The sequence below is a fragment of the Anomalospiza imberbis genome, chromosome 16, assembly GCF_031753505.1.
Source record: "Anomalospiza imberbis isolate Cuckoo-Finch-1a 21T00152 chromosome 16, ASM3175350v1, whole genome shotgun sequence".
Taxonomy (NCBI): domain Eukaryota; kingdom Metazoa; phylum Chordata; class Aves; order Passeriformes; family Viduidae; genus Anomalospiza; species Anomalospiza imberbis.
This window is the reverse complement of record NC_089696.1, coordinates 9,249,735-9,276,374: the sequence shown is the minus strand read 5'-3', so window position 1 is coordinate 9,276,374 and position 26,640 is coordinate 9,249,735. Positions and strand designations below refer to the sequence as shown.

At 42.5% G+C, this 26,640-nt stretch overlaps 1 protein-coding gene across 2 annotated transcripts; it reads left to right on the top strand.

Moving 5' to 3' along the window:
- The first annotated feature begins 19 nt into the window (after positions 1-19).
- Positions 20-25,670, top strand: DCUN1D3 (defective in cullin neddylation 1 domain containing 3). Of its 2 annotated transcripts, XM_068206912.1 has the most exons (5): positions 80-98; positions 2,048-2,295; positions 10,609-10,684; positions 15,380-15,912; positions 17,822-25,670. In XM_068206912.1, exons 4-5 carry the CDS (start codon positions 15,482-15,484, stop codon positions 18,303-18,305), a joined length of 915 nt encoding a protein of 304 aa, XP_068063013.1. In that variant the 5' UTR covers positions 80-98; positions 2,048-2,295; positions 10,609-10,684; positions 15,380-15,481; the 3' UTR covers positions 18,306-25,670. The 2 variants fall into 2 exon arrangements, with proteins under 2 accessions (XP_068063012.1, XP_068063013.1); XM_068206911.1 differs by lacking the exon at positions 2,048-2,295 and having other exon boundaries at positions 20-98.
- The last annotated feature ends 970 nt before the right edge of the window (positions 25,671-26,640 follow it).

Sequence of the window (26,640 nt, the reverse complement as noted above, 5' to 3'; positions counted from 1 at the left end):
CTCGTCACGGCTCGTCACGGCGCGTCACGGCGCGTCCGCCAGCTGAGCGCTCGCCCGGAAGTGATGCGGTGGAGGCAGAGCCGCTCGGCGCCGCGGAGGTGAGTGAATTGGACCGAAGCTCTTCCCGTCCGCCCGGGCTGCGGGCGAGCGGCGGGGGCGGCGCGGGGCTCGGCTCGGCTCGTCCGTGCCCGCCGCGCTGCTCTCAGTCCCGCAAGGGCCGGTTGTGCTCGTGGGGCCCCGCGCCGCCGCCCCCTCACGTCAGGGCCCCCCGAGCAGCAGCCCTGCAGCGCCGGGACAGCCCGCCGGGAGCGGCCGGGCAGGCGCTGCCGCGGTGCCGCGGGCGGGGCGGTCCCGGCCGGGCGCTGCTCCGGGTGGTGCCGGTGGGGTCCGGCGCCGCCGGGCCGTGCCCACCCCGCACTCATCCCCGTGCCCCGAGCGGCGGTGCTGCCTGGCCCCGGGGTTTGGTTCTCCTGCTTTTTCCGTTCCGGTGTGCACCGTCTGCGGGCTCCTAAAACGTCCCTTCCGATGGTGGCTGCGGGCGGCCCCCGGGCCGGGCAGAGCGGCTGCTTTGTTCGGGTGCGCTTCGTGCCCAGCCTTCTCACGTGTCACGCTAGAGCGTGAATGTTCGGCGTGTTTTCAGGAGAAAGACAGAGAAATAAACTGCAAAGCGATTTATTTCCTAGGCAGTTCTCGCCATCTGAACATACTCCCTTTTGCACAGCCGCTTTTTTTTCCTGCTTCAGCTCTCCCTCCCTCCCCTGAGCGTGTTTACCCTTCCTGTGCAAGCTGCAATCTGCATTAATCACTCTCTGGGGCTGTGGTGGTACTAATAAGCTACTCGTAACAACTTAAATTATAACTTGCATAATCAGTGTTTTGAGCAAATATTGGTTGGAAGAATATGCCTATCCTATCAGTGCTGTGGTTGCTGGCTGGAAAGAATCATTGATTATCTTTTAAATAGTTAACACTGCTGATATGCTGCCCTTCAAAATGTTACATTGATAACTGAGCAGGCTGATGCCAAGTGTCAGAATACAGCATTGATCCACAGCTGGTAACTTTTTTTGAATGACAGTATCTGTCACATAAATTAAAGGGGTAATGAGTTAAGTGCTCTGAAAAAAAAGGGTGCATAGCTGTGCAAACAAAAAGCACCGAGCTGCCCTACCTTTTTGAAAATGACAGGCCTCACTGGCATGGTCTGTATGTTTTTGAGAGAACAGTTGACCAAAAGACGTTATCTAAACAAATTCTTACATGTTTAAAAACCTCTTTGTTAAACAGTTAATGTGTAGCTACAGTATTAGTGTTTTATTTGGGCTACAGCAATGGGAAGAGAGAGTGTCTGAGTACTGTGTCCCTTGCCTGCATCTGAACACTGCTGCATGTTTGCCTGGTGAAAGATAATCCTCAGAAAAGGAAACGCAGTCCCTTAGTTAAGATTGCATGTGAAAGTAAAGAGATCTCATGCCATGTTGTTGTCAGTTCAGTAGTCTGTCCTCAAAGTCTCCCCCACACACGTGTGTAGTGGTGGTCTGTGGAAAGCATTCACTTTTACATGACAGGCAGCTCACAGTCTAAAGCAAAGGTTTTCTGCACATCAGCAGAAAAGGGAGAGCTTGTGGTCTGTGTTGAATTAGTTCGTATTTGCAAAGTGCAACTGGATTTACAAACTTACTGTAAATACTGGCTCTTGCAATGATTTCTAAAACTCTGATTATTTCCTAATAGCAAGTTGTACATAGGCATGAATACTGTAATTCTTAAAAAAAAAAAGTAACACAGCTAATAACAGGGGAACGTACAGCTTTGGTACTACTTGGCTGCTTTCTTTGTGAGACTGACAGCCTGCAATATGAGCTGTAATCAGCTCATGTAATCAGGATCTGCAAGGCTGTGTTAGGTGCCTTTTCTGCCCAGATTCTTGCTTTATTTTGAAGTTGAATGTTATGTTCGTAGCAAATTCTCAATGATTTGTGTCAGTAGTTCTTATAATTTGTTGATCTTGGAAATTTGTTAATAATTACATCTTGCTTCCATTTAGCTTGAATTGTGTTGAAAAAAGACAATCAGATGAAGGAGTGGCTTTGAGAGAAAAGTAAGAACAGCTCTTTTGGAAGACCCTTATTGAAATTAATTGAAGAAGTATATATTGAGCAAGAAGTGCTGCCAGACAGTTTGACAGACTTCTAAGATGTGTTCTGACAAATTTCTGAGTGGATTAGTAAGAGGCTTGGTTCTGCTGCCTTCTTTGGCTCAGCTTAAGGAAGAGGAAGAAATCCTCTGTGTTGGGTATGTGTATGGGGGCAGTGGGGTATAAAGTAGATGGAAGAAGAAGGAACAGACATGGCTTCTACACATGCATTTCCTCAGGGCAGAAAGGAATGCATGGAGAGTTTGGATACAGAGATGCTCAGCTGTAGGTTGGGAGGAGTGAGAGTGCCCCAGCACTGCTCAAATCTGTCCCACACTGAAGCACTTGATTTTCTTCACTGGTGCCAGGGAAATGTTGGTAAATTTAATTTAGAGCCTGGGAGCACTATAAAATCCATCATGGTGGGGTTTTGGCAGTTTGTAAGAACTTGCAAATTGGAGAAACAATGTTATTGTTCCATTAGGAACTTGGGTCTGCATGTGAATGTAACAGGAAAACTCTGCTCTGAGTAAGAAGCGACTGTAAAAATAGAAGCATGGGATATTAGAAAAACAGTCCTTTCTTTCATCCTCAAAACTACAGAAGGAGCTGAATATTGGTAGCCAGAATTCTTGGAAGGCTGAGAGAATAATCTATAAACACTCAAGGGACTTGGTAGTCACAGGAAGATAAGGGGGAACCCCCTTAACAGTTTCATCAGAATTCCCTGGCTGGGCTCCTTCTCTTTGGCTGCTGCTCCCTAGGGGTCTGCATCTTATCTCACTGGCTTCCTTTCCTCTATTTGCCTCTGACTAATGGGCTTTGTCTTCTGGTTACTGGAAGTCTAATAAGTTCTTTTGTCTCTTAACCCTTCCTCCTTTTTAAAAATACTGGATTAATGGCTGTAATGTTTTGCAGACTGTCTGCATTGGTGACATGGATTAACTGTGTACTTGACTCTTAAGTTACCCAGCAGTAATGACATAGTAACTTGACTTGAAACAATGGTAATTTCATGGCAAATGTTCAAGGCAAATGGTTGCCTTCTGGTAAAGTGCCAACTGCAATTTATCTCCTGTGAACATGTGACACAAGTAAACTGTCTGTGCAGATTTTCTCAGTGTCTTGTGTACACTAAGTTGTCTTGAGTGTGTCTTTTGAAACAGTGATCTCCCTTTTCTCCTCCCCCCACCTTTCTTTTGACTCTCGCTTGAGTCAGGTAATTACAAATCTGGGTTGAAACCTTCCCAGGGAGTGATCAGGAAAGCCAGGATTTGCAGACGTGGTCTGCATTGCTCACTGGCACCTTGGCTTCCCCCTTCCCTGAGGAGGATTTGTGGATCCACTGAGCTCTTGGCGATGGGCTGTGGGTGAGTGAATTGGAGAGCCCCAGGAAGGTGGGGGTTGGCAAAGCCAAGGGGAGCCCTGATTTTCTCTGCACAAGTGCCAGTGTTCTTTGTGGTCACATGAGGAGGTTCTCTTTGTTACATGTGGCTTTGGTGTGATAGTGTGGCGATGTTCTTATATTCTGATCTCAGTGCTGACCATAACAGAACAAATAAGGAATCAAAGCCTCTTGCCTAAAAGATAATCTGAGAACTGACCCATTTAGGTCTCCATTTTATCTATGTGTCTTGGGGGGCAGCTCTTTGGTCCAGTGATCTGCATCTAAAGGAAGCAGAAAATTGGATTTTAGTTAAAGGTTATTTAATTGCAATATTCTGCTGCTAGAAGAATGACAGTTAGGGGACTACTTAGATGTAAGTATGAAAGAACTATTTCACAGAAGTAGGAATACTGTAGAGAAACCAACAAAAGCATAGGTGCTGAGACAGGACTCCAGTAAAGAGAGTAAGCTAGTATAATCTTCTGGTGTCTCAGAAAGAATAGTTATAAGTGCTGTTCTGTCTACAGCATCTGTTTTGTGAAAGACAGAACTTACTTTGCAAAATGTGAGAATGCTGTTCCTGACCTCCTGTCACAGTTCGTTATTCCCACAAAGTCAGACTGCCGGAGACAGTATGGCAGTCATAGTTGTTTGTTGTCTCACTTTTCCTGTTTAGTGAACAGAAGTGGGTTTTTTTTGAACCAAAAGGATTATGTGCTCCTGAAATACACCAGTCTTATTTTTGCATCCATGTAGTAGCAGAAAGTGACAGGTTTTATTTTTTTTTTCTTTGAATTTTTTTTGTGTGATGCTTTTCCTCCTGCAACTTTGGAACTAGTAATGCAGTCAGTCTTATCCTTTTGTTTTAAAATGGAAAGGGAGGGAGAAAATCATCTTAGCACCTATGATTATGGGAGGCATGTGTAGCTTAGTAATAGACTCACAAACACAAATGTCCTAGCTCTTGGTTTTGGTCATATGCTGACTGTTCAATATTTTCATTGCCAGTGTGTCTGTACAGAAAGCCTTGAGTATTCTGGATCAGCATATAAAAGGGTGGCCTGGAGTGCCAAAGGTCTGATGTATTCCAGCTTCCAGCAGTTACCTGTGCTTGGACTTAGTGATTATGTCTCGTGAAGCACAGGGATAGATACCTACACACCTGGTCTCTTGTGGGGTGCAAGATGTCAAGAGAAATCAAGAATATGTGAAAACTTATGAAAAAAAAAGTATGTGTTGGTTAAAGCTGCCACCAGATTTCTCAAGGAGAGGTGAGAGTCTTTGTTATAACTGATGACCAAGTTTGAGTACTCAAAGGAGCTCCTTTGAAGCTCCTGTTACAGTTAGCATCAAAATACCGCAGCATCCTTTGTACAGTAGGAAATGTTGGTGTTGTGCACTGAAACAGGGAAGCTGCAAATCAAATCAGGAGAGAGAATTAGGGCTTCTGCAGGTGGCTGTGTGTATTTTCTGCTTTAGAAACTGCAGTCAGTTTAAAAATCCAAGCATATGCTCTTAAGGCACTTTCATATGTTAGTGCTTTCACTTAAAACAATTTGTTATACATAACTTAGATATGATTCCAGTATTTATATGGTCAGCTGGTACTGAAGTTCCTATACAACTGCGTGCAAAGAGTGATTCTTTTGGCTGGCAGCCTGTAAACTGTGTTACACTCACTGAGATGCCAGTGGGCCTTCTGTAAATTCCTTATGAGCATCTGCTGCCAGCAGGGATCTTATGAGGTGGTCTGGCTCTTGTCTTTAGACTTGTCTCTTCAGTGTTAGGTGCCGTGTGGGTCACTGTTCTCACAGCTGCCCTGTTAAGTGGCTGTGTGGATCGCTGTTCTCACAGCTGCTTTCTGCTGGAGAAGGGAGACTTAGCCAGAGCTGCTAGAAGGGCTTCCTTTTTTGTGTGACTGCTGTCTTTTCTTCATGGTTGAGAACAGCAAGAAATATGAAGTTATTCACTTACTACAATTAGTTTAAAGCATATCCTATTATTACAGGAGTCACTTGATATATACTTGAATTATATTCAGCTGAATGTAATTGGTGAAGGCACCTCAGACACTGCAAGGTGAAATCTGATAGCAGAACTCGGTGTAGAAGAAAATCTGTGCACGCTTAGCTCAGTTTAAAAGTAAATGTTTTTCTTTCCATAGCCAAGTAGATTGTAGACCGAGGTGGTTTTCCAAAGTTATTCTGGTTTAGCTGCAGAGAGTTGCAATTTTCCATAGGTTAATTTTCAGAATGGTTTGAGCCAGGGTAAGGTAAATATTTGTAGCACAACTACCGTCAGATGCTTTCAATGGGATGCATCTCTGTCAAATACCCAGGGGCTGTGGTTTCTTTTGGTCCCATAATCTGCAGTGTTGCTGTAGAGATGTGAACTGGTTGTGTCAGCACAGAATAGCTCTTCCCCTGGCATGAGCTGCTTTAATTATTCATAATATATACTGAGGTGTTAAAGGTCTGTCATGCTGTGCAAAAGTTACAGTGTACCCTGGAAAAATACCAAAGGATTATTCTTTTACAACCCTTTGCACATGAAAATGGAAAAAAACACACAAACTCTCCTTAGAAGATTATTTGCTTTTTTTGTACGTGCTGAACCTTTTATGGCCTTTGACAAGGATCTTGAGGGAGAAGGAGAATATTGGTAGTTTTTAAATGGATGGAGATAAATTGCTCAGTGACTGAACCTTTGTTTTCTGAGGGTGGTTGAATTATGTGCAGTGAAATAAATGAGTTTGTTCATGTTTAAGTATGTACAAGGTAAGGAATTAGATGGAATCTAATTTGGGTTCTGGTTTTAGCTTTACTGAAAACTGATGGCATGATCTTGAACAGCCCTGTTGTTTGGCTGTCTTGATTTCCCCTCTGCCCATTGTCTTGCTCATAGCTTAAATAGACTTCTCAAAACAAGTACTGCTGCTGCTTGAATTAGTTCATTAATTTATTTACATTACAAAAGCACCTGAAGGCACCCTTCTAAAATTATATTCTGTTTAGCTAACTGGACTTGGGTTTGTTCTTTGAAAATGCAATAATCCTAACAAATCATTCCACCCACCTAATAAAGAAAGATGAAGCACATAATAGGAAACAATTGAAAACTTTTTAATGGGGCCAAATGGAAAAACAATGAGAAGTAATCAGTAAGTAAGGTATTGTGTGGTTAGAGAGTGTAAAGGGAAGGGAGGGATTCAAGGATGATGCATTTGTTTCTGCTGAAAAAGCCACTTAAGGAATGTATCTTCCATAAGAAAAAGTAGTAAGGTGATAAAGTCTTTCTCTGCCTAACATTTTTCACATTATTATTCATTTTTCCTTAAGCTGGCCTTACACAATTAGCTGCACACAGTGAACTACAGATCTGAAACATCTGTTCCACTTTTTCATGAGACTACTTGTTGAACTTTGAACATGAAATGTGGTGTCATGCTCTGTGAGTGCATGCAGAGTCAGGTGCTCTTCAAGAGTGCAGAAAGCCGGTTTCTTCTGCCCAGCATTGAATGGAAAAATCTCCTTTGATGAGTAAGCTGTGAACTTGGAGTGACAGCACAGGTCAAGGCTCAGGTGTTGTAAAGAGACTTTTGCCTGCATCCTGGTGACTGGGTGGGGGTTCCTCTGGGAAGAGATTTGGTGATAGCTCTGATTCTTGGCCCTGAGACCTGGCCCAGTTTTATGGACTGTAAATATGGTGAAGAATATTATTTCTGATTTTTTTTTTTTTTTTTGTACCTGTCCTTCCCTTCCAAAGTAGTTAAGCCTTTCCAGTATGACTTTTCTCAGAGAAGTCCATTTCTCATTTGAGGAAGTATTCAGGCTTCCAACATAGCTGCTGCCTGGCTTGGTTTTCCCCTAGACTGCCATGTACGCCTTCTGCCAAGTGGCAGCCAGAACTCTGCATGGTGCCTTTTCAGGTGTCTGTATAACTAGCTTCTACTCTATGCAGGCATGTTCTGTAGAGACAAATTTTACCCAGTTTGATCACATTTCTAAAGCTGTTTTGTTTCCAAAGCCCAGACTGAGGTTAATCAGAAATAGTTTTGTTATCTTGTTTTGGAACAGACTGGTCAAGTTCTCATGTATCTGCCCACAAAACCATTACTGTCTGCAATTCATTGAAAGGTTCTTCAACTGCAGGAAGCCTCACAAACTAATAATTCATTTTAACTAATTGCAGCAGGACCTTCCTGCTTTTAGACTTCCTCTTAAGTAACTTTGCATAAAAGTATTTGTGCAGCAGCAGTGTGGAGCAGATCAGCGTGACACAGGTGCTAGCGCAGCGCTTGGTTGGGCATGTGGTGAGGTGTGTTCTGGGCTCCTGAGAGCCCATAATGTGCCATTGTGCTGCACTCAGAGGGCTTCTGCTGAGAAAGTGTCATTGCAGGTTCAGACTTGAAATAAGCAGTTTCTGTAATGTGCTGGCTTTGACTGAAGCTTGGTTTGTGCTGTAACACTTGTGCTCCAAGTGCTTGGAGCTGTGGTGTAGAACTCTGAACTACACAGTGAAAGCTTCCATTTAGATCTGATCCTTTCAATTTCTGCCTGCTGAAGAGGGAAACAATACCATTGTTCCTTCACTGATTCCCCACGGGGGAGCAAAGAAAGTTGCTTTTGGTGAGAAGGTTGCCTGCTTTTACCTCTGGGAAAGCTGCTTGGGGTGTGGAGGGCCTGCACTGATCCTCCTGCCCAGTGCTCAGGAGAGCCAAGTCCCAGGGGCTTAGACACAGGTGTGAAAAGAGCCAGATGAACAAAACAAAAGCCTCCATCATCCCAAGGGTCCACACTATTTACTTACTTACCTCCCCATGGGTTGCTGAGGGGTTGCTAGTGAGCAGTGCAGGCTGTAGTCTGAGTTACTGTGCTGTGATGCTGCTGCTCCACAGCAGTGCAGGGAGAGGGGTGTTGGTGACCTCAGCCTGCATCTACACCTTGCAGCTCTGGCCCAGGGACTGAACCAAAACCTGTGCCACCAACGTGCTGATGCTTCTCTCCACCCCCGCTGCACTCACTGTACATGATTTAGGATGAAGTCAATGCATTGCTGTGCTATGACAGCCTTTAAATACAGCCTTGAAGAGCTTGATCTTTTAACTGCTAACTCATACTAACTATTTGTTCCATGTTCCATGATTGTGTTGTCAAAGTTTACACATGCTACTGCATAAAAATTTTGAAAAGATTAAATGGACAACTCAGAAGAATAGAAATATAAAGAAAGGGGAAGAATTGTAGCAGAAGGTTCTAACATGCTAAAATTTCTGGCTCCAGTCACTGTGCATGTGTGTATAGGTCAGCAAACATGGAAATTACTTCAAACAACCTGAAAAAGTTTGGCTTTTGCTGGGTGGGGCTGATCTCCATCAGATTCAGCTTCTTTTGAACTTGAAATAAGTGTTTCCTTTCAGTACGTGCAATAAGTCAACTGGAAGTGTAGATTTGGTGGATAACAGGATCATAGATGTCTTGCAAAGAAATACAAATATGTTTGAAAACTAGCTCATTGCAAAAAGTTGCCATGACAATGATTTTTCAAAATGTGTACTGTGAGGTGTTTAAACAGGTTCCTGGGGAATGAGGCTGCATAGCTGTGTTCCTCCATGGTGATTTATAAAAGGAATTATTTAGATGCAGGAGGCCAAAAAAATTAACATAGATGTACCAGATGTTGCATTTTCTTAAATTCTTGGAATTCATGGGATGCTATAGTCAAAGAGGAAGAAATTCAAGCTAGTACTTCCACTGTGAGAGAGGCAGACACTCCTCTGCTCCCCTGCACATTAGCCTGCCTGGTAGCTGTGCACCCACTGGAGTGTCTGCTAAAATAACTGTGAAGCCATGGAGGAGAGAAAAAGGGTTGGTTGGTTGTGTGGAAGATGAGGTTTGGGAGCAGAGTATATAAACCCAGTGTGAAGTAGACTTTTTGGTCTCCATCTCAACAGTAAATGCCTAAAAACAATTTGGTGGAGATATGTTTTTGCTCTGTGTGTGTATATAAGTGAAAGTACCACTCCAGAGTTTCCAGGCATTTTGAAATGTTTGGGGCTATTAAGCTCTATCAACAGCTTTGGTCTGAACTAGGTTTTATGTGTCAGTCAAATTTTCCTAATCCACATATAGTATTCAGGTTTGGGGAAAACTCATGTGGAGATTGGCATGTGTGACAAGACGTTGTTTCATGGTTGTCTTTCTATATTCACCCCTGTTTTTCTGCTGAAGGATGCTCTGAACAAGCTAATGTTCCTACTTGTTTCCTAAGAAGTAAATCTCATGTAAAAGGTAAGTATGCAGCAAGGCAGCTTTTGATCACCTGTCTGCTCCCTAGATGTACTTCGAGCTGTAAAAAGGAGATGTTTTAGTGTTTACGTTGTATGGTAGAGCAGGGGAGCTTTGCCAGAGATTTCTTGTTTGTTGTGTTTTTCTACTAGATAAGGTACAGAGGTGTTGACTAGGGGCTGCAGTTTGCAGCTCTTGCTACAAAAACCAGACATACCTTTGTCTGTCTTCTTCAGAGGTTTCTAGTTATACAGCAGAGCTGCGAATTTAAGAGAAGCGAAGTGGAGCCAGCTCGACTGAACATGGGAAAACAAACATGGAAAAGAATGTGCTAGAGAATGAAAAAAGAGAATTACTCTCCAGACCCAAATTATGCTTTGCTAGGTAGCAGCTGTCTGGCATTCACAGATTAAACAGTGCTCAGCTAACATGCAGTGACAGTGATAGCATGTCCTCTGCTTTGCTTTGAGTGCATGAAATGAGGAATTAATTCTCCCATGCTGAAAGCCATGAAAGTATCCGGAAGTGTGTATTTACTCCAAACAAACATCTGAATTTGTCTGTTGTTTTCAGTACCTGTTCTATGGTTTATGACAATGCAGAGTTAATTGTGTTAATGCTACTTTGTAAGTCAAAAAAAGTGAAGTAGTTTTTCATAAAATGACTCTTTGAAAAAATGGAGTTTGGCTCTGAAGAGTTTTATTAAATACACAGTTGATTCTCAGTGATTTGGTGTATTTCATGGTTTTCATAGCCTCTTCTAAATGTAAAGATTTGTGTGGTCTTTTGTCTTCCAGCATTCTGTGTGGAACCCAGGGAGCCTGAAGGAAGCTGTGAAGCTAGTGGAATGATTCCCTGTGTAGCTGAAACTGTGTAAGTATTAGATGTTTGCTTACAAGATCACTTGTCCAGCACAATTGTTAGAGCAGCGATTGCCTCTGCTTCAGAGCAGTGGTCCTCTCCTGCCTCCCCACTGGGAAGCTCCGTGTTCAGGGCTGGAAACAGAGCATCCATGATGCTATTCCCTACTCTCAGCTGTCTTTAAAGTCATGTGTCCCTATCCATTAGAAGGTAGATAATGCATAGTGGAATTCTGTAAAATTCTTAGACTATGCTCAAGTGTTTGTGAAAACCTGAGGCTGGGTTGAGGCTTAGTTAAGCTCTAGTTACGTTGTCTTTGCCTTAGCTAGTGAAATGCTTCTTGGAAAGGGATTTAATGGTTGGCTGAGCTGTCTCCCCTTTTGTTATGAGATCTCCTAAATTTGTCTTTGAGGTCTTCTTGAATGTGTGGAAAGCTTTTTCCTCTACTTTCTCGATGCTTTCTGTGTTTTGAAACTCACTATAAGTACCTTCTGATGCAACACTTTATTAAACAGCATAATGCTTGTTTTGCTTATTATTCCCTGGACATATCCAATAATTTCTATTACTACAATAACATCAGTCATTATAGAAAAATACTGGGTTACTTAAATATGTCCTTTGCGTCTTCTCTCCTCCTGCCAGCTCCCCCCCCACTTCATTACTGCTGTTTTCAATTGTGCCATGGTGTGCTTGTATGCTTGAGAGTTATTACTGAGTCACTTTGTTTTGCTCCCTTCAAATTTTGGGTTATGTGTGATTTGTCCACTTGCAAATGGAGGAAAAATGCTACAAATTCCTTACAGCACTTAGAAAAAAGTCCCACACAAAACCCCTACCAAATCAAAAAGCCCCACCAAGCATTAGCCAAGGCCTTTGTAATCTCTAGGTTTTCATTTAATGTGTGGGGCCATATGGCTCTGCACATCCTTTGTTCTTAGAGGGTGACTTTGCTTTAGCTGGCTGTATTCACCAGCACTCATCTTCTGTGTTCCCAGCTGCTGACTCCTTTCTAAAAAGGTGCAGAGAAGGTCACTGTGAATCTCTGCTTTGAAAGGGGAAAATGGCCTCATGGGCATCTTGGTGATTCATATATACTGGAGATCATTGCTCAATACTTTTCTGAGTAATAGACTTCTTTGGGAGCACTGCATCCTGTAGCACGGAGCGCATTCCAACCTTAGCCCTGAATTTTGATCCTTTTTAGTAGAATAGCAAAAGCAGTGGTCACTGCTGCCTTCTATGTCTTGCTTTTATGCTGTACAAGCCTCTTAATGATTTTGCTCTTGGGAACTGATCCTTTTGGGATTTGATCCTTTACACCAATCCAGTCTAACCTTTGGGTACACAAGAACTTTATACTCGTAGTTCCTAATCCAGCTGGGAGAAATCTCTCTGCAGGTCCTTGTGCTGTGTGACAGTCGCTTTGCTCTGCAGCTGAACACACAGCTCTGTTCACCTTCCTGAGGGTGCTCTCTCCCACTCCTTCATCTCCGGCTTCACTGCAGCTCCTGATGCTGCAATTAGATCCTCTCTCCAGCCTTCCATAACAAAAGGGCCGGCTTCTCCCACTTGTTTCAGTCGCTTTCCAAGGCTCTTGTTCCTTTCATGCCTTGAAACCTGAGTCACGTAGGAAGCGGAGGTGACTAGTTAGTGAAGTGGATCCAGCTCATGAAGGCAATTTACAAAAGGGTAACTGATGGACTGCCAGAAGACTTTTCTCTTACAAAACCAGATACATGCACAAGCTGCCAGCGGATGCAGTCTGGATTTTTTTTTTTTGTCCAGGCTGGTTTTGCTATTTTTGGGGTAGAATGCTTCTAAGTATCTGGCACATGGCATCAAGTTTCTAGCAGAAGAAAAGTGAGGAATTACAGCAACTGTACATCAGTATGTTCTAGTGTTTGTTCATAAGGAGTAGGACTGTGCTCTGAAAGCTTCCTTGGTGGGGAGGAGGAAAGAACTCTGTTACTGCAGGGAAGAGCAGTGAAGAGGAAGGGAAGAGCTAGCAGTGCCCATGCAGTGGCTGTTCAGGAGCAGCATTCAGCTCTTTGTAAGGCAAGTAGGAGTGCAGAAGATGTGTTTGTTAGAGGGGTACAATGTGAGGGAGGTGGATAACTTGCCTTCTAGGGGTTAATGCTACTGGGATTGCTTGTTTTTGGAAACTGCCAGTGGGACATCTCCTTACATACAGGTGTCTAATAATGCTGGCAGATCTTCCCTCTGTGAATCGTAGTGCTCTTTTTGTGGCAGCAAATGACTTTAAAGCCCATCAGTTTCATCACATTGGTGATGTAACTTTGGAAACCTGAACATTAGATTGTTATCATCATTAATACAAACTGTTGCTTAGGAAGCATGACAGCATGAGTCACTTTTATTAGGAAAATTATGGACACAGTATGTCAGTCTTGCAAACTGCCTTTAAAAAAATTCAAATTGAGATTCCTCAAGTGAATTACATTAATCTGTCAATTACAGTGTGTGTGATTTGACTACTTTAAAGGAAAGTACTGTTCACTAATAGGCAGCTGTTCCTTAACCTTCCCCCATAGGGAAAAGCTGCTCCAAATCACCAATTGCTAATAACTGCTGTTACATCTTTGAGCAGAAAGTTTTCTATACTACCTAAACTCTGCTTTAAACTCTAATGCTAGTTTGTACTCAGGATTTTTTATTCTGTTCTTTTAGCTGCATGCTTCTCTCTAAAGAAAAAATTGTCCAGTGTGGTGCTAGCTGCCTCTGAGAAACCCATGGAAGAACAAGAATTAGTGTAGATTGAGCATTTGAATTCGGATGAATTTAAAGATTGGGAGGGGAAAGCTGGTATGTGGGAGTTAATCACTAACCAGTTTTTACACTGCCTACTAATATCCTGTTTGTTTTGGTGTAATGAAATAATGACTGGTGTAGACTGGAGAGGATGATGTTGCTCAGGCACCTGGCAGCACAGAAATCAATGCCAGGCTGTGCTTTGCAACTCACAGAGCTGTGAAATACTAAGGACCAGTGAAATTGTCTTATGGATCATGTATATTGACATGCATATTTTTATAAATCCTTTCAAATACAAATTATTGCAAATTTCTTGAATACTTTAAATTAGATTTTGCTTGCCTGTAAAAAATGATGCTGCAAAGTAAATCTTTAAAGCATTGAGATGAAAGAGTATATAATACTTTTCTTTCTTTGACTGCTTAAAAAAATAGGTATTTGCTAGTTTCGTGTGTGGGTTATGTGCTTAAGAAAAGGGACTGGAGAGGGAAAGGGAAGCCAGGTAGTCAAAACCAGTATCTTGGCTATTGTATTTACACTGATAAAAATTTTTTGCTCATGAAGGTTCACACGTGCTGTTTTGTCAAAACAGGTATAATGGCTGAGAGATTTATTTTTGTAATCCTAATATCTGAGAATTCATCTGTACTTGTTGCTGCTGTTGGTTTACAGCTTTAAAGAGGACTTCAATCTCAGTAAAGCTTTGCCCAAGAAAGAATACAGTAAAATTTCCATGACATCTATTGTATTTCTTAATTTTAAAATTTTTATCTCTCTTCTTTCTTGTTCTAATTCTAAACTGGAAGGTGTACACAAAGTCAAAGCAAACCCAATTTTTATGTTTGAAGCTTTTGCCTAACTGACAGCAGAGGTGAAATGCAAATTAGTGTGTAAAGGAGGACTATGATAAGCAATTGCTTTCTTGGAGCTGACATTTCTGAGAAACAGACTGTCCTTGATGTGGCTGCTCACTGATAGGGCAGTGTCAGTGTTAGCTTGGTTTTAACAGGGAAAATTGGAGAGCCTTTTTCTCTGGGCAAAATATCTTTTCCAAATACGCAGGGCTTTGTGATTTATAAAAAGAGAGTGTGATGAAATCATTTTGGCATTTTAATTTTTGTTAAAAAAAACCCTCTGAACTGGAATTACTGCTTCTTATCTGCATGTGTGTCGGTCTGAAGATGTTTCATTAAGAAAGCTTCCTCCCCTTTCTGTCTCCTTACCTGAGGGGAGGAGCCCACTTGAAACAATGAACAATTTCTGAATACCCTCTTGCATAAGAAGCGTTGCCTCCTTTCTGCAGACACACTTTGTGTATGTTTTAAGTACAAAACCTAGATTCCAAACTCGGTTTAAAAACAAACACACAACTTTCACTCTCTCTTCTCCTCCCCAAAACCAGCCAACAGCCAGCTCCCTCCTCCCCACTTCCCTGAGAAGTCCCTTTTGCTGATTTGCTGGGGTTACAGTCTAGATCCAATGCTTAAGTCTCTGCCAGGTGGTCCCAACAGTGTCCTCTTCCTTCCTTCCCTGCTTTCAGTGTTTTATATGCTGTATATGAAATGTGGGTATACTTTTAAAAACCATTTCCTTTAAAGTATTTCTGGGTTAGAGTAGTCTGTTGTGACGAAGCCTGTACATGAATCAACCTCTTTGTAACCTATGCTGCAGTAAGAATTTTAGGAATTTCCTTTATTAGGACCCGTTAGTATAGTGTAGCCACTGAGTGAGCTGCATTGATTTCTAGGTAAAACAGCCTGAAATTGCCTGAAATTTATGGTATATTCCAGCCTTGTGTACACTGCTCCTTTTCAGTATGCAAATCTTAAATATCCTGAAGTCGGTCGCTTAATGGCAAGTGTTATCCCACATTTAATACTTCAACTATTCTTTATAGAGAGACAGCAGTTTGACTCTGAAACTGTTTTTCAGGTTAGCTGAGTGCTGCTAATGGCATGGTGAGATGTGTTGAAGAGCAGCTGCGAGGGTGTCCAAGGGCAGGGGGACTACGCTAGGAGCTGGGCTTGCAACATCATGGGCCAGTGTGTCACCAAGTGCAAGAACCCTTCTTCTACCCTTGGCAGCAAAAATGGGGAGAGAGAATCTGGCAGCAAGTCCCACAGCAAGAGAAGTGCAGTCCACAAAGACGATCATGGCTCAGCTTGCGGGAAGGCTTCAGGAGACATTCTTGTGAATGGGACAAAGAAAACAGACGCTGCAGTAGAGTCCAGTCAGCCTCCGACATTTTCTGGAGATACAAAGAAAGACTCTGTTTGCAGTGCAGAGGAATCTTCTCTTCAAAGGATTGGGGAGTTATTCAGGAGGTATAAGGACGAGCGGGAAGATGCCATACTGGAAGAAGGAATGGAACGATTTTGCAATGACCTCTGTGTTGATCCCACTGAATTTAAAGTACTAGTTTTGGCTTGGAAATTCCAGGCTGCTACCATGTGCAAATTTACAAGGTTAGTTCTTGTAGAACTTGTAATTATTTTCATATGTTAAAGTATATCCTGTCAGCACTATGTTGGAGAGACAGCCTCATTAGCTTCACTTACTTATTTCTTCTAACACTTGCATTTTGATCAAATTAATTCCTGCCACTGCAGAAGGTAAGCTTTGGTCTTCTTTTCCCCTTCCCCTCACACTGGGTTTTAGAAGATGTAGTTTTGGCCATTATGCTGCTAGTGATGAACAGTGTAGTGAGATTCTGTAGACATTAATTTATTCTTGATTTACCAGAAGCAATTTACTGTATCCAGCATTATCTTGGTGATGAGATTGGACACTGAAATTAATTTTTCCTTTAAAGTAACGTGAGATTCTTTAATAATTGCTACTAACTCTGTTAACAGTCTGTGAAAGAATGACAGAATTGTTCCTGTCCTACCAGTGTAACACTTAATGTCTTTTTCCAAGAGTAATCTTGTTAAAACATAGAGAGGGAAAGAAATGTGAGGGTTTTGACACTTGTAGCTCTTTCATACGAGCTGACAAATGATTGCTGTTCAAAGTGCTTTGTGCCCTTCTGGACAAGGGGCTCAGTCAGCAGGCTGACAGCATGTGTCATGCTACAGAAAACAATGGAATGGCTAAAACTCCCCCCACTAAGCAGTAAGCAAACCCAAACTGCAGCAGAATCCCCCAGCTTGATCAGCAATGTCCAGGTAAGAGCAAGGGAAGACTACCTACCAGGACTGGCAGGGAGAGAAGGAATTTTTTATTTTTTGGTCTATCTAGATTGGTTTGAGTCATGCTGCTTATTTTTACTGAGCTTATTACTTCGGTGTTCAGAGCCTTGACCCAAGCCTCTGCTGTGCACTGGACAGCATCTTCAGAGTCTTTGTGGCTGAGGGTGTGTGTCAAAGGGATGAGTTACTCTGGAATGCAAATGTGGATTTACTGGAGGCTGATGACGCAGGTATTTGCTAAGATGGTAAAGGCATTGTAAGTAGTGTCTGTGATTCTGCACAACTACCATGAGTATTATTAACATGGTTTTAATTTCCTTGGAGAGGAAAAATGTAGTTGAGAGAGGTTATATTTATTGAAGGTACAGGTATATTTATTGAAGGCATGCTCCATGGTACAGGTGCTGATGGATTCTTCCATCAAGGAAAGCACTGTGGCCTGTTCTCCTGAGTGCTGCTCCATCTCTTATCTTCCCTCCAGCCCATCCTGTGTCAGCCTGCTGGCTCTCCTGGCTGGTTGTAACACCTGCTCACAAGCATCAGAGACACTGGAGCGAAACGTTTGCCACTTGGCCACTTGGTACAGGGCTGGTGCTTCGAGCAGTGTCCATACATTGTGCTGTAGCCCCTGTGAGGCTGTGCTTCCTTCCATGCTCTCAGCAGAAGCCTTGCTGACTGACACCAGTGGCCCCCCTTTGGTTTTGCAGGCTGAAAGAGCAACCAAAATCCACCGCAAAAGTAGAAGTGAACTGTTCTGTCCCTTGCAAACAGCTTGCTCAGAGCATGGGCATTTAGACATCAGTAGTATTGAATAAAGCTGGAGTAAATGTGTTAGTTTCAAACATTTAGAATTTCTTCTGTGCCAAATTAGATTCACTTTTTAATGTGAAAGGCATTCCAGGATGTGGAAGTGTCCAGAAAAGCCAGAGAGCAGAACCTTTGAAAGGTTAACGGTGCCCCAGCAGACCTGGGGGTTTGTGTGTGGTTTCCCAGGCCTTAAGGAATGCCTTGTCTGTCTTTCCAGTGGCTCTTGTTGCTAAAATCTGTGTGCCACTGGGGCTGAGGGTACACCTTGTCTTGTCCAGATGACCCTCTTTGATTTGGTGTAGCTGAACGGATACGGGACGTGTTCGTGAGGTTGGTGGGAAGGGCTCACTCTAATTTTCCTTCTCTTGTTTAACAGGAAGGAGTTTTTTGAAGGCTGCAAAGCAATAAATGCAGACAGCATTGATGGCATCTGTGCAAGGTTCCCCAGCCTCCTTAATGAAGCCAAGCAGGAGGATAAATTCAAGGATCTCTATCGTTTCACCTTCCAGTTTGGCCTGGACTCTGAAGAAGGACAGAGGTCGCTACATCGGGAAATAGCCATTGCCCTTTGGAAATTAGTCTTCACCCAAAACAAGCCCCCTATTTTGGACCAGTGGTTACACTTCCTAATCAAGAACCCCTCAGGAATCAAGGGAATCTCCCGGGACACGTGGAACATGTTTCTAAATTTTACTCAGGTGATTGGACCGGACCTTAGCAACTACAGCGAGGACGAGGCGTGGCCGAGTCTCTTCGATACCTTTGTGGAGTGGGAAATGGAGCGAAGGAAAAAGGAAGAGGAAACCAAATGTGTTCTGTCTTCGGACACAGAGGGCCTGTGTGCGGACGAACAGACTTAGCGGCGGCGAAGCAGCAGTGACAAAAGCAGCTTGTTGCCCTTCACAAAATGTAAACTCTGGATGTTTCTGGAAATTACCGAGGCTCCAGATTTTTCTACTTTACACCTTTTTCTGCCTTGTCTTTGAAAGGGCTCTAAAATGCTGTATCATGTTTTAGGCACTTTCTTAATTTTGGTTATTCCTTTTAATCTTGCCCTGAAATATTTGACCCTGGCTACAAGTTAAGCTTTTTTTTTTTTTTTTTTTTTTTTAAGACTTCAGATTAGTATAAGTAAGTCTGATACTTCTTGCACAATGTAGATCTTTTTAGTTAGGTTAAATTAACATTGCTAAATTATACAGTGCCAGATTAAGTTTTTCATACTACATCTGTCAGGGCAGGTCTGTACTGTGTGTAGTGCTGTTTACATTGTTGAAATTTTAGGCTGTAATAATTTTAAGGTTTTATACCGAGATGAACAGCAGTGTTAACTATAAATGCATTAATCCTGGGTAATAAGGCTCTAAAAACCAACATAAGCAACAGCTTTTTGTAATATGGCTAATTCCCATTTTGAGCTAACTCCTAGTGAATGAGTCCAGATCATTCCTTTTTTGGACTTTCAAACTAAATGTTGGGATTGTTTTATAAAATTACTGTACCTGTCAGTCAACTGAGTGGTAGACGATGATTTATATCTAAATCTCTTTACACATTCACATAATAAAAGAGCAGTACTACCTCAGTTTTACTGAAAGTGGACTTGTTGATGGACTTCCATTTTCTCTGGAAGTTGTATTTTTGTGGTTACATGAGAATATTTTTACTTGACTAAAAGAACCAAAGGTTCTGCTTCTTAAGTTTGCTAAACATTGAGAGAAGCAACACACAAATCCTAAGTCTTCAAGGAAAACTGTGGTATAATTCTGCTTTAATTTGTTTGATTTATACCTAAAGTATTACCTTACTTGTCTGGCAAGCACAGTACTTCTATGTAAGGAACTATCTTTTGCATTAATATTGACAAACCAATTTTTTAAAGCATATGTTTAATTGCTAAATTGCAGTTGATACTCCACACTTTCTGGAGCAACAATATCGGCATCTGATGACAAAGTGAATTCTTAATGTGTTCTTAATGACAGCAGTGTAGATGAGTCATTTTTAGACTGATTTGATAATATTTGGATAGGAGTCAATTTATTATTTTACAATGCCTGTATTGGGACTATTTGCCTGTTGAAATTGTTGTGACTTAAAGGGAGTTTTATTAACACTGGTTGAAACTTTTTTGGTTATTGATGCTACCTTTTTTAATTTTAGTATGTCAACTTTTTTACACCTTTTGGTAAAAGGTTTGATTGCCAAGGCTTTCTGTATAGCCAAGTGTTGGCTTAATGATTTTGATACACTTCCGTTACACACCTTTTATTTTCAGAGCTGCATTTCAGGATCATAAACCAACTTCAACTGAAAAAAAACAAGACAAAAAAAAAAAAAAAGCCTGGACAGTCATCCATAGCATCTAATGGCTTTTGTGATATAAGGGTTTTAAAACTAAAGGGAAACAGGCTTTAAGTGGAGCTTGTCACCAGGTCCAGGGTGTCATGCTTTGCACATCTGTTGTGCCCCTCAGGGGTTAGCAGAGAGAGGAGTAGGATCTACCCAAATTCTGGGACTGGCTTTGCTGGTATTGAAGCCCTGCAATAGCTTGGCTTGGAGGTCATAAATCACTAACAAAATGTGGGTAATTCAAACTGTTTAAAAACAAACCCACAAGCCACAGATAACATCTCTTTCATCTAATAAAAGGAGAGTTTGGTCCATGCTGCTCTTGCTGGGAGACAAGCTGTGGAAAACAAATGTAGTTGTTTTAGATGCAGCTGAATCTGTCCCTTTGCAGGAGAGCCCTGAAGTTGCTGTTTCATGGGTAAACATACCCAAAGCTTTGTCCTCGCTTCTCTAAATTTCTGTGGCACAAAAGTGTTTGGCAGCAAAACCTTATTCTGATTTGGTGAGCAAAGCAGGCCAAAGCACTCATGCTGGAATCATTCAATTTATGGTGAGACTTTTGTTGGTGCTGTTATTTTTAAAAGACTAAAATAAATTCCCCAACAGAGGCTGCTTTGTTAGAATAAGTTCCAAATGGAGACTGATTTGATAGTAAAAGAAGACTGTATTTGTCAGTTTGAGGCTCTTCATTCATTCAGCTATTAAATGCTTTGTTCGTCACTTATTTTTTTCCCCCTAAAGGAAATTTAAAATGCCCAGAGTGTGAAGAGTGACTATTCAAATGGGTAGCTCACCAGATGGCAGCTTCTGATTTACACCCTAGCATGCAGCAGCCCCAGAGGATGAGGGATAGAGCTTTTTAAGGAAGGTTTTTATCTTGTGGGTGGAATGTGGACAGCAGTAAGGAAATCAATCTGTAGTGCATCAGGCTCAGCCATTTTAATGTATCAGAGGTAATACAGCTGCTTTTTAAAGGCAGGGGTGAACACACAGGAAGGGAAAATCTGGTTTCCTGTTGGGGAAAGGACATACCATTACCCACGTGTTCAGTGTGGGGAACAGCCCTGCTCCTGTTCTGCTGCTTCCAGCCAGGCAGGAGCAACTCCACCCACTGGGCAGGGTACTTGCAAAAATAGCCAGATGATCTATCTAGCGAAGTATCGCTTATCTTCAGCCTGATTTTAGTCCTTTAATTACCATTTACAGAATGCAAACCAGACCTGTGTCAGTTTTAAACTCCTGAAGCAGGAGCTGAAGGTGCAGCTCTTTGGCAGTGAGTGGGGCTGTCAGACCTTCTCTTGGATTGCCTGGGGATTTTGTGATCCCAGGCAAGACTGCCTGGACTCTGTAATGTTGGGGTGAGGGAGCGGGGTTTGTGCGTGTCTCTGAGAAGTCTTTAATAATGTTGGAGCCTCTGAATATATGCTTGTTTAATGGTTAAACTGTGAATATCTGTGGAACAGGCCAAATACATTCACTCTTCATTTTTATATAATTTAATTCTTCATTGTGTATGGCACAGGACTGTAAGTGAGCAGTGATGCTGATGAAATCCTTGAAACCATTGCAAGTGTTTAATTTTTTAAAAATTAGATTATGCATTAGGAAACTTTATGCATGTAGTGAATCTGCTGCAACTTGGGATAAATAACTATAGATAACTATATAGGTAGTTGGAGTAATATACTGGAAAATTGGTCTGATATCCAGAATCTCTGGCATTTTACTGCCTTCTCTTATATGCAAAGAAATACAACCCCTGTAAACTTTAGCCCCTAGTAATAAAACACTGACCACCTGCACCATACTATAGCTTGCAACACCTTTAAAATGTGGCTTCCAGTTCAATTGGAGGCTTAATTGTGCTGATTTTTACTTGTGTGGGTACATTTCTGTGGTCAAAGACTATCTATCGATTCAAATAAGGATTTGAAAGATCCTGCCCATAGCTGGCCATAAAACATGAATGAGGCAATGAGTTGGAATTGAACACCAAATCCAGAGTTTATTTGCTGCTGGTGCTATTCTACATGGAGAATTACAGCTTTTTAGTACTGTGCAGTCCTAGTGAAAGGACCACAGGAAAATGACCACAGGTCTGGCAGGTGGCACAGAAAGCAGCTGGGACTGTGAGAGCTGCTCCCCCAGGCTGGCCCAACAGATCTCCTGGATCAGCTCTGAACCTGGACAGTTCTCAGCCAAGCACAGTTCAGAGCGTGAACTGAGCTCAGGCTGTTCTGCTGAGGACAGAGTGGCTCGGGTTGGTGGCAGAGGGTGCAGCCCCTCCTCCTGTGGACAGTGCTGGGGGGCAGCAGCAGCTTTACTGGGTGACTTTTATTTCACTCTGTGTGTCCATCAGAGCCTGAAGAGCCCATGGATCCAGGACTAGCCTGTCACCCGTGGTTCCCAGGCCTGTGCACTGACCAGTGACCTTAGACTTTTTGTGACACTGTCAACATGAGCCTTGTTTCCAAAAAAAGCCCCACAAAGTTAAAGAAACACCATGTAGTTAATAGCCACCTCAATTGTGATACAGTTTGTTGGCTGAGTTACATCATTCCCATTCTTTGGTAAATAATAAGTCATTGTGAGTTTCTGGGTCTTGCAGCCTTGCATTGCAGTGTGATGCTTTTTTAGAAGGTCCTCAGTAAATTGGGCACCCAGTTCTTCCCTTGAGCTCACTCTGCTCAAACTGTGTGCATGTGGATTTAGCCTTTCATATTAAAAAGGAAGATGCTTAATCTGAAATTCAAAATTCTTCAGAGTAGTGCTTCAATATGGAGAAAAACATATTTTTTCGAATAAGTATTAAAGCAAAGTGTCTACTTAAATTTTGTTGTGTGCAAACAAACCCACCAGTGTTAACATTTTCTCTCTGGTCTATTGAAGATTGAACCTTTGGTTTTATAGTGTGAGCTGAAGTGAAATTCATAAGATTGTAAGACAGAAAGAAGGCTGTAACTCCTTCATCATGAAGTACGTAGGTATCTCTACCTCTTGTTCTTAGACTTGAATAGTTTAAGGCTACCATCCTTTGTCCCAGGATTTTATGCCTGGATGAGTAATTTTTTTTTTAACTGACCCAAGTTAAGTATTATCTATTTGCCATAGTTTTTGGTATCCTGTGATTAACCTGTATGCAAAGGACCCTTTGGAAGGGGGCCGGGTCAAGCTGCAAACCAGAGTTGGTCCTCCTGGGTGCTACTTTTGGAGTGCAATAGAGCGACCAAGCAGAGCTACGTGGCCTGTGGCTCAGGGGCTTCTGCCACCACACATCCTCTTCCCTGGTCAGGCTGCCTGTACTGGCAGTGAATTGAAGATAGAGCAGCTGCTCCCCAAGAGGGAGCCATCAGCCTTTTCATTTGCCCTTGAAAAGCTTTAGGAACCCACCTGATGCAGTGCCATGAGTGTATTTGTCTTTTAATCAGAAATACTGTGTTTTGTTCCATGTTGGACTGGACTTGTAACCACCCAGCAAAGATGGGAGCTGCCAAAGTGCAAAGGCTGCACGCATCCTTTTTTTCCCTGAGGTCAGAATCCTGCTCAGAATAAAACCCTTGTGCTTGAGTAAAGCTGGAGTGTTCTCAAGAGAACTGGAGATGCCAGAGTGGTTTTGGTGCTCAGCTGTGTTCATTAATGCATTGGGGGGTATTCTTCTCCATGCAACACATCTGTGCCCTTCCTCTCCTCTCCCAAAGCAAACTGCAGCACAGTTGCTGTCGTGGCAAATCCCCCATAGCGTGATGCTGTGGCAGCTGCTGCTGCAAGATCCTTCCAGTGTGAGGGCTGGTTTTGGGGTGTGACCTCTTGCACTATCAGGATGGGCATGTATTTTAAGAGAACAGGGGAACATGTGAGACAGTAGGTAAAAAGAGCATGTATGTTCTTGTCCTAACAGCTTGCCTTAAATCACTGACATTGCAGCGGTTCCTTGCTACTATTGCAATCCGCAGTCTTTGAAAATCCAACAGGTTCTGTAGGTAATACTGTTTTTTGTTTAATTTGTAATAAGTTTCTATTTTTGCATAATTGCACTCTTCAGATAAGCCCTTTTTGGATAACGTGTCATTTCACACACAGGAAAAATAGTCCATCTCCAGTGTTTGTGCTGTAAAGTGTTTCTTTTTATGCCCTGTAAATTATATCTGGACTAAAGGTTGCCTACTGTTGAAGCGGTGTCTTTACTTGAATGTTGCCATTTTATGCAGTTAACAACTGCTGACTCTTGCTCTTCTCTGGGCCTGTGAGAGTGGAGACGGCGTGACCAGAGCTGGCAAACCAGCACAAAGAATTGGTGGAGCTGAAGGCTGGCTGCTACTCCCATGTGTGTTACACGTTAGAGGACTTCACAGATTAGTGCTCTGTATTTGGAAGTTATGACTTTTTAAGTCATGCTAAACAAAGTTATTTGAAAATACACTTGCTTTCTTACCTGTAAGTTTGAAATAGTCTTTAAAAAAGAGATGGGCTGGCAGGAGGGTTGGAGGCCTCGTGCTGTAAGTTGTTGAGTAACTCAAGTTCCAGGAGGCATGGATGGGACTGGCAGGATTCTGTCCTGAGCCAGCACTGTTGGGGTTTGCACTGGCTGGTGTTGAGGGCATGAAGCAACTGCAAGGCCTTGATGGGCTGTGTGGAGAAGAGTCAGCCTGGGAGCACTGCTTGGTGCAGCCTCATTTCTTTCTTGTGGATCTTGAGGCCCCAGTTCAGCCTCAAGTCCCTCTCTGTGGAAGGAAGGTGTTTTGGTAGTGTTTGCTCCCAGAGAAGTAACTCAGCGTAACGAGGAAGTAACAGGAGCTCGGCTTTGTGTGGCTGTCACTGAGCACAGCTCCCTGATGGGCCTCTGGGCTCCTCAGTGAACCAGCCAGGGTGGGCAGGGTCACATCTGCTGTTCTTTGTGCCTGGGGGTGTTTTGCCTTTTCAGACTTACCCAGGAGATAACCCTGTATGAGCCAGTTTTCTCACTCTGGGAAATGATGAATGTGTCGCACATCACGGAGCAGCCCCGTGGTTCCTCTTTGGGACAGCACTGTCAGAAGTGCTGTGAAAATGTAATGCTTGAAACCAGCTGGAGTAAATTCTGTTTCATGTAGGATCTTTATTTCAAGGGGATGCAGCCAAATTTGAAACCTGATCTAGAGGAGAATTGGGAGAATTCCAGGGCAATGCATCTACTGAATCCCAATCTACTGAATTGTAGTTCTACAAGTTACCTTTCTTACATCAAATTTTCTCACCACTGGTGTCTGGAACAGAATGGAAACAGCATCTTATGGAATGTGCAATCTAAGGCACAATGCAAATAGGGTGTGATAAGAAGGTTGTCTTTACTTGATAGCAATCCTGAGTGCAATGTTTTTGTTGTGTCCCTTTTGGAAGAAGAGCATTAAGTACAGTCTGAGGTTTTTCTTTTCTTACAAGCAAAGCATTGGTTTGTCCATTAATGACTTCTTGTGAAATTTGTGCCAGATGTATATTAAATATTTTGGTGCTTTTTCTAATCCAAGCTGCCATTCATTTACCTGTGAGATTATTGTACTTCTGTATATTTAAATGACCAACCCCTTAAAGAAAAAAACAAAAAAATTCCTTTAGTCACAATGTATCCTGACTACTGTAGCCTGTAAGTGTTCCAAAGCTTCTGGGTTTCCTGTATTCCAGTAAGGTCTGAGGGGAAGGGAACAGCTACAGAAATCTCACCCACTGGAAGGGGAACTCGCACGCTGTTCTGTGCGTTACTGAACAAATGAGTAACATTTGTGGTGTTTACATAACGACACATTGGTGTTCACTTTTTTGTGCTCAAGCTTTGTACAACATGTCTTATTTAAAGCTGAAGTCCTTTTTACATTTTTCAATTAAAAAGGGACAAATTACTTATTTTTTCATGCCTATGAATAGGACTCTTGCTAGTTTTATTTGTCATGTGAGTTTCTCAAGCAGGACTCCTGGGTGCTCACTAAATCCTGGCAGAGAGGTGACCACATAATTTTTAAGTGTGTGGAAGGAAAACTAGCTGGGTTTTTTTCAACTTTGCAATGCAAGTGTCTGCAAAAAGGAGATGCTGGATGTGAACAGCCTGAACAGGAATAAATCCTTAGAGAGGGATGAGTGCTGGGGTCAGTCTGCCCTTCACCCCCTGCCCTGAGCTGCCTGAGCTCCTGGTCTCTTCTGGACTGGCTCAGCAGCAGGGGCTGCTGTGCAGCTGAAGGCATTGGCTCCCTTTCATATTCTGTAGTAGCACTGATGTTGTTGTGTATGCCAGCTGGCAATAGCTGCAGCCAAAGGAATGCCAGGCTCACTTGGTGTGGCCAAAGTACCTTTGTGTGAGGAAAAAATTGGCTGCATTCTTCTTGCTGAATAATAGATTTAATTTTCATGTGGCTTTAAATACAGTCATTAATGACACTGACATGAGCATCTCCTGCCTGCTCACTGCTGCTTCTGGGCTTGTGCTGAACTTACCTTTCTCCTGCTTTCCTGTATTTGAGCCTGCTCCTCCACACAGCAACTCCCACCTTCCAAATCCCAATATAAGGAGAGAGCCCAGCACAGTGAACTTAGGGTTGGAAACTAGAAGGGTGTAAATATTCCATCAGCTGTATTTAATAATTTCTGGAATGATAACTATTTCAGCTTTATCCTGGCCTATTCCAATTCACATGAAAAAATCCCTCATCTTATGGTCAAACCTTTTAACAAACATTTCCTTTTAATTTGTAATTCTTTTTCTGAGTGCCTAAAACTCTCCTAAGCATCTTTGTGCTTGGAAATTCTGTATGTTAACAAGAGATGCTCAAGCAGCCTATATTTCAAGTGGCAGTGGCTGCAAAAGATAGGTTGCAA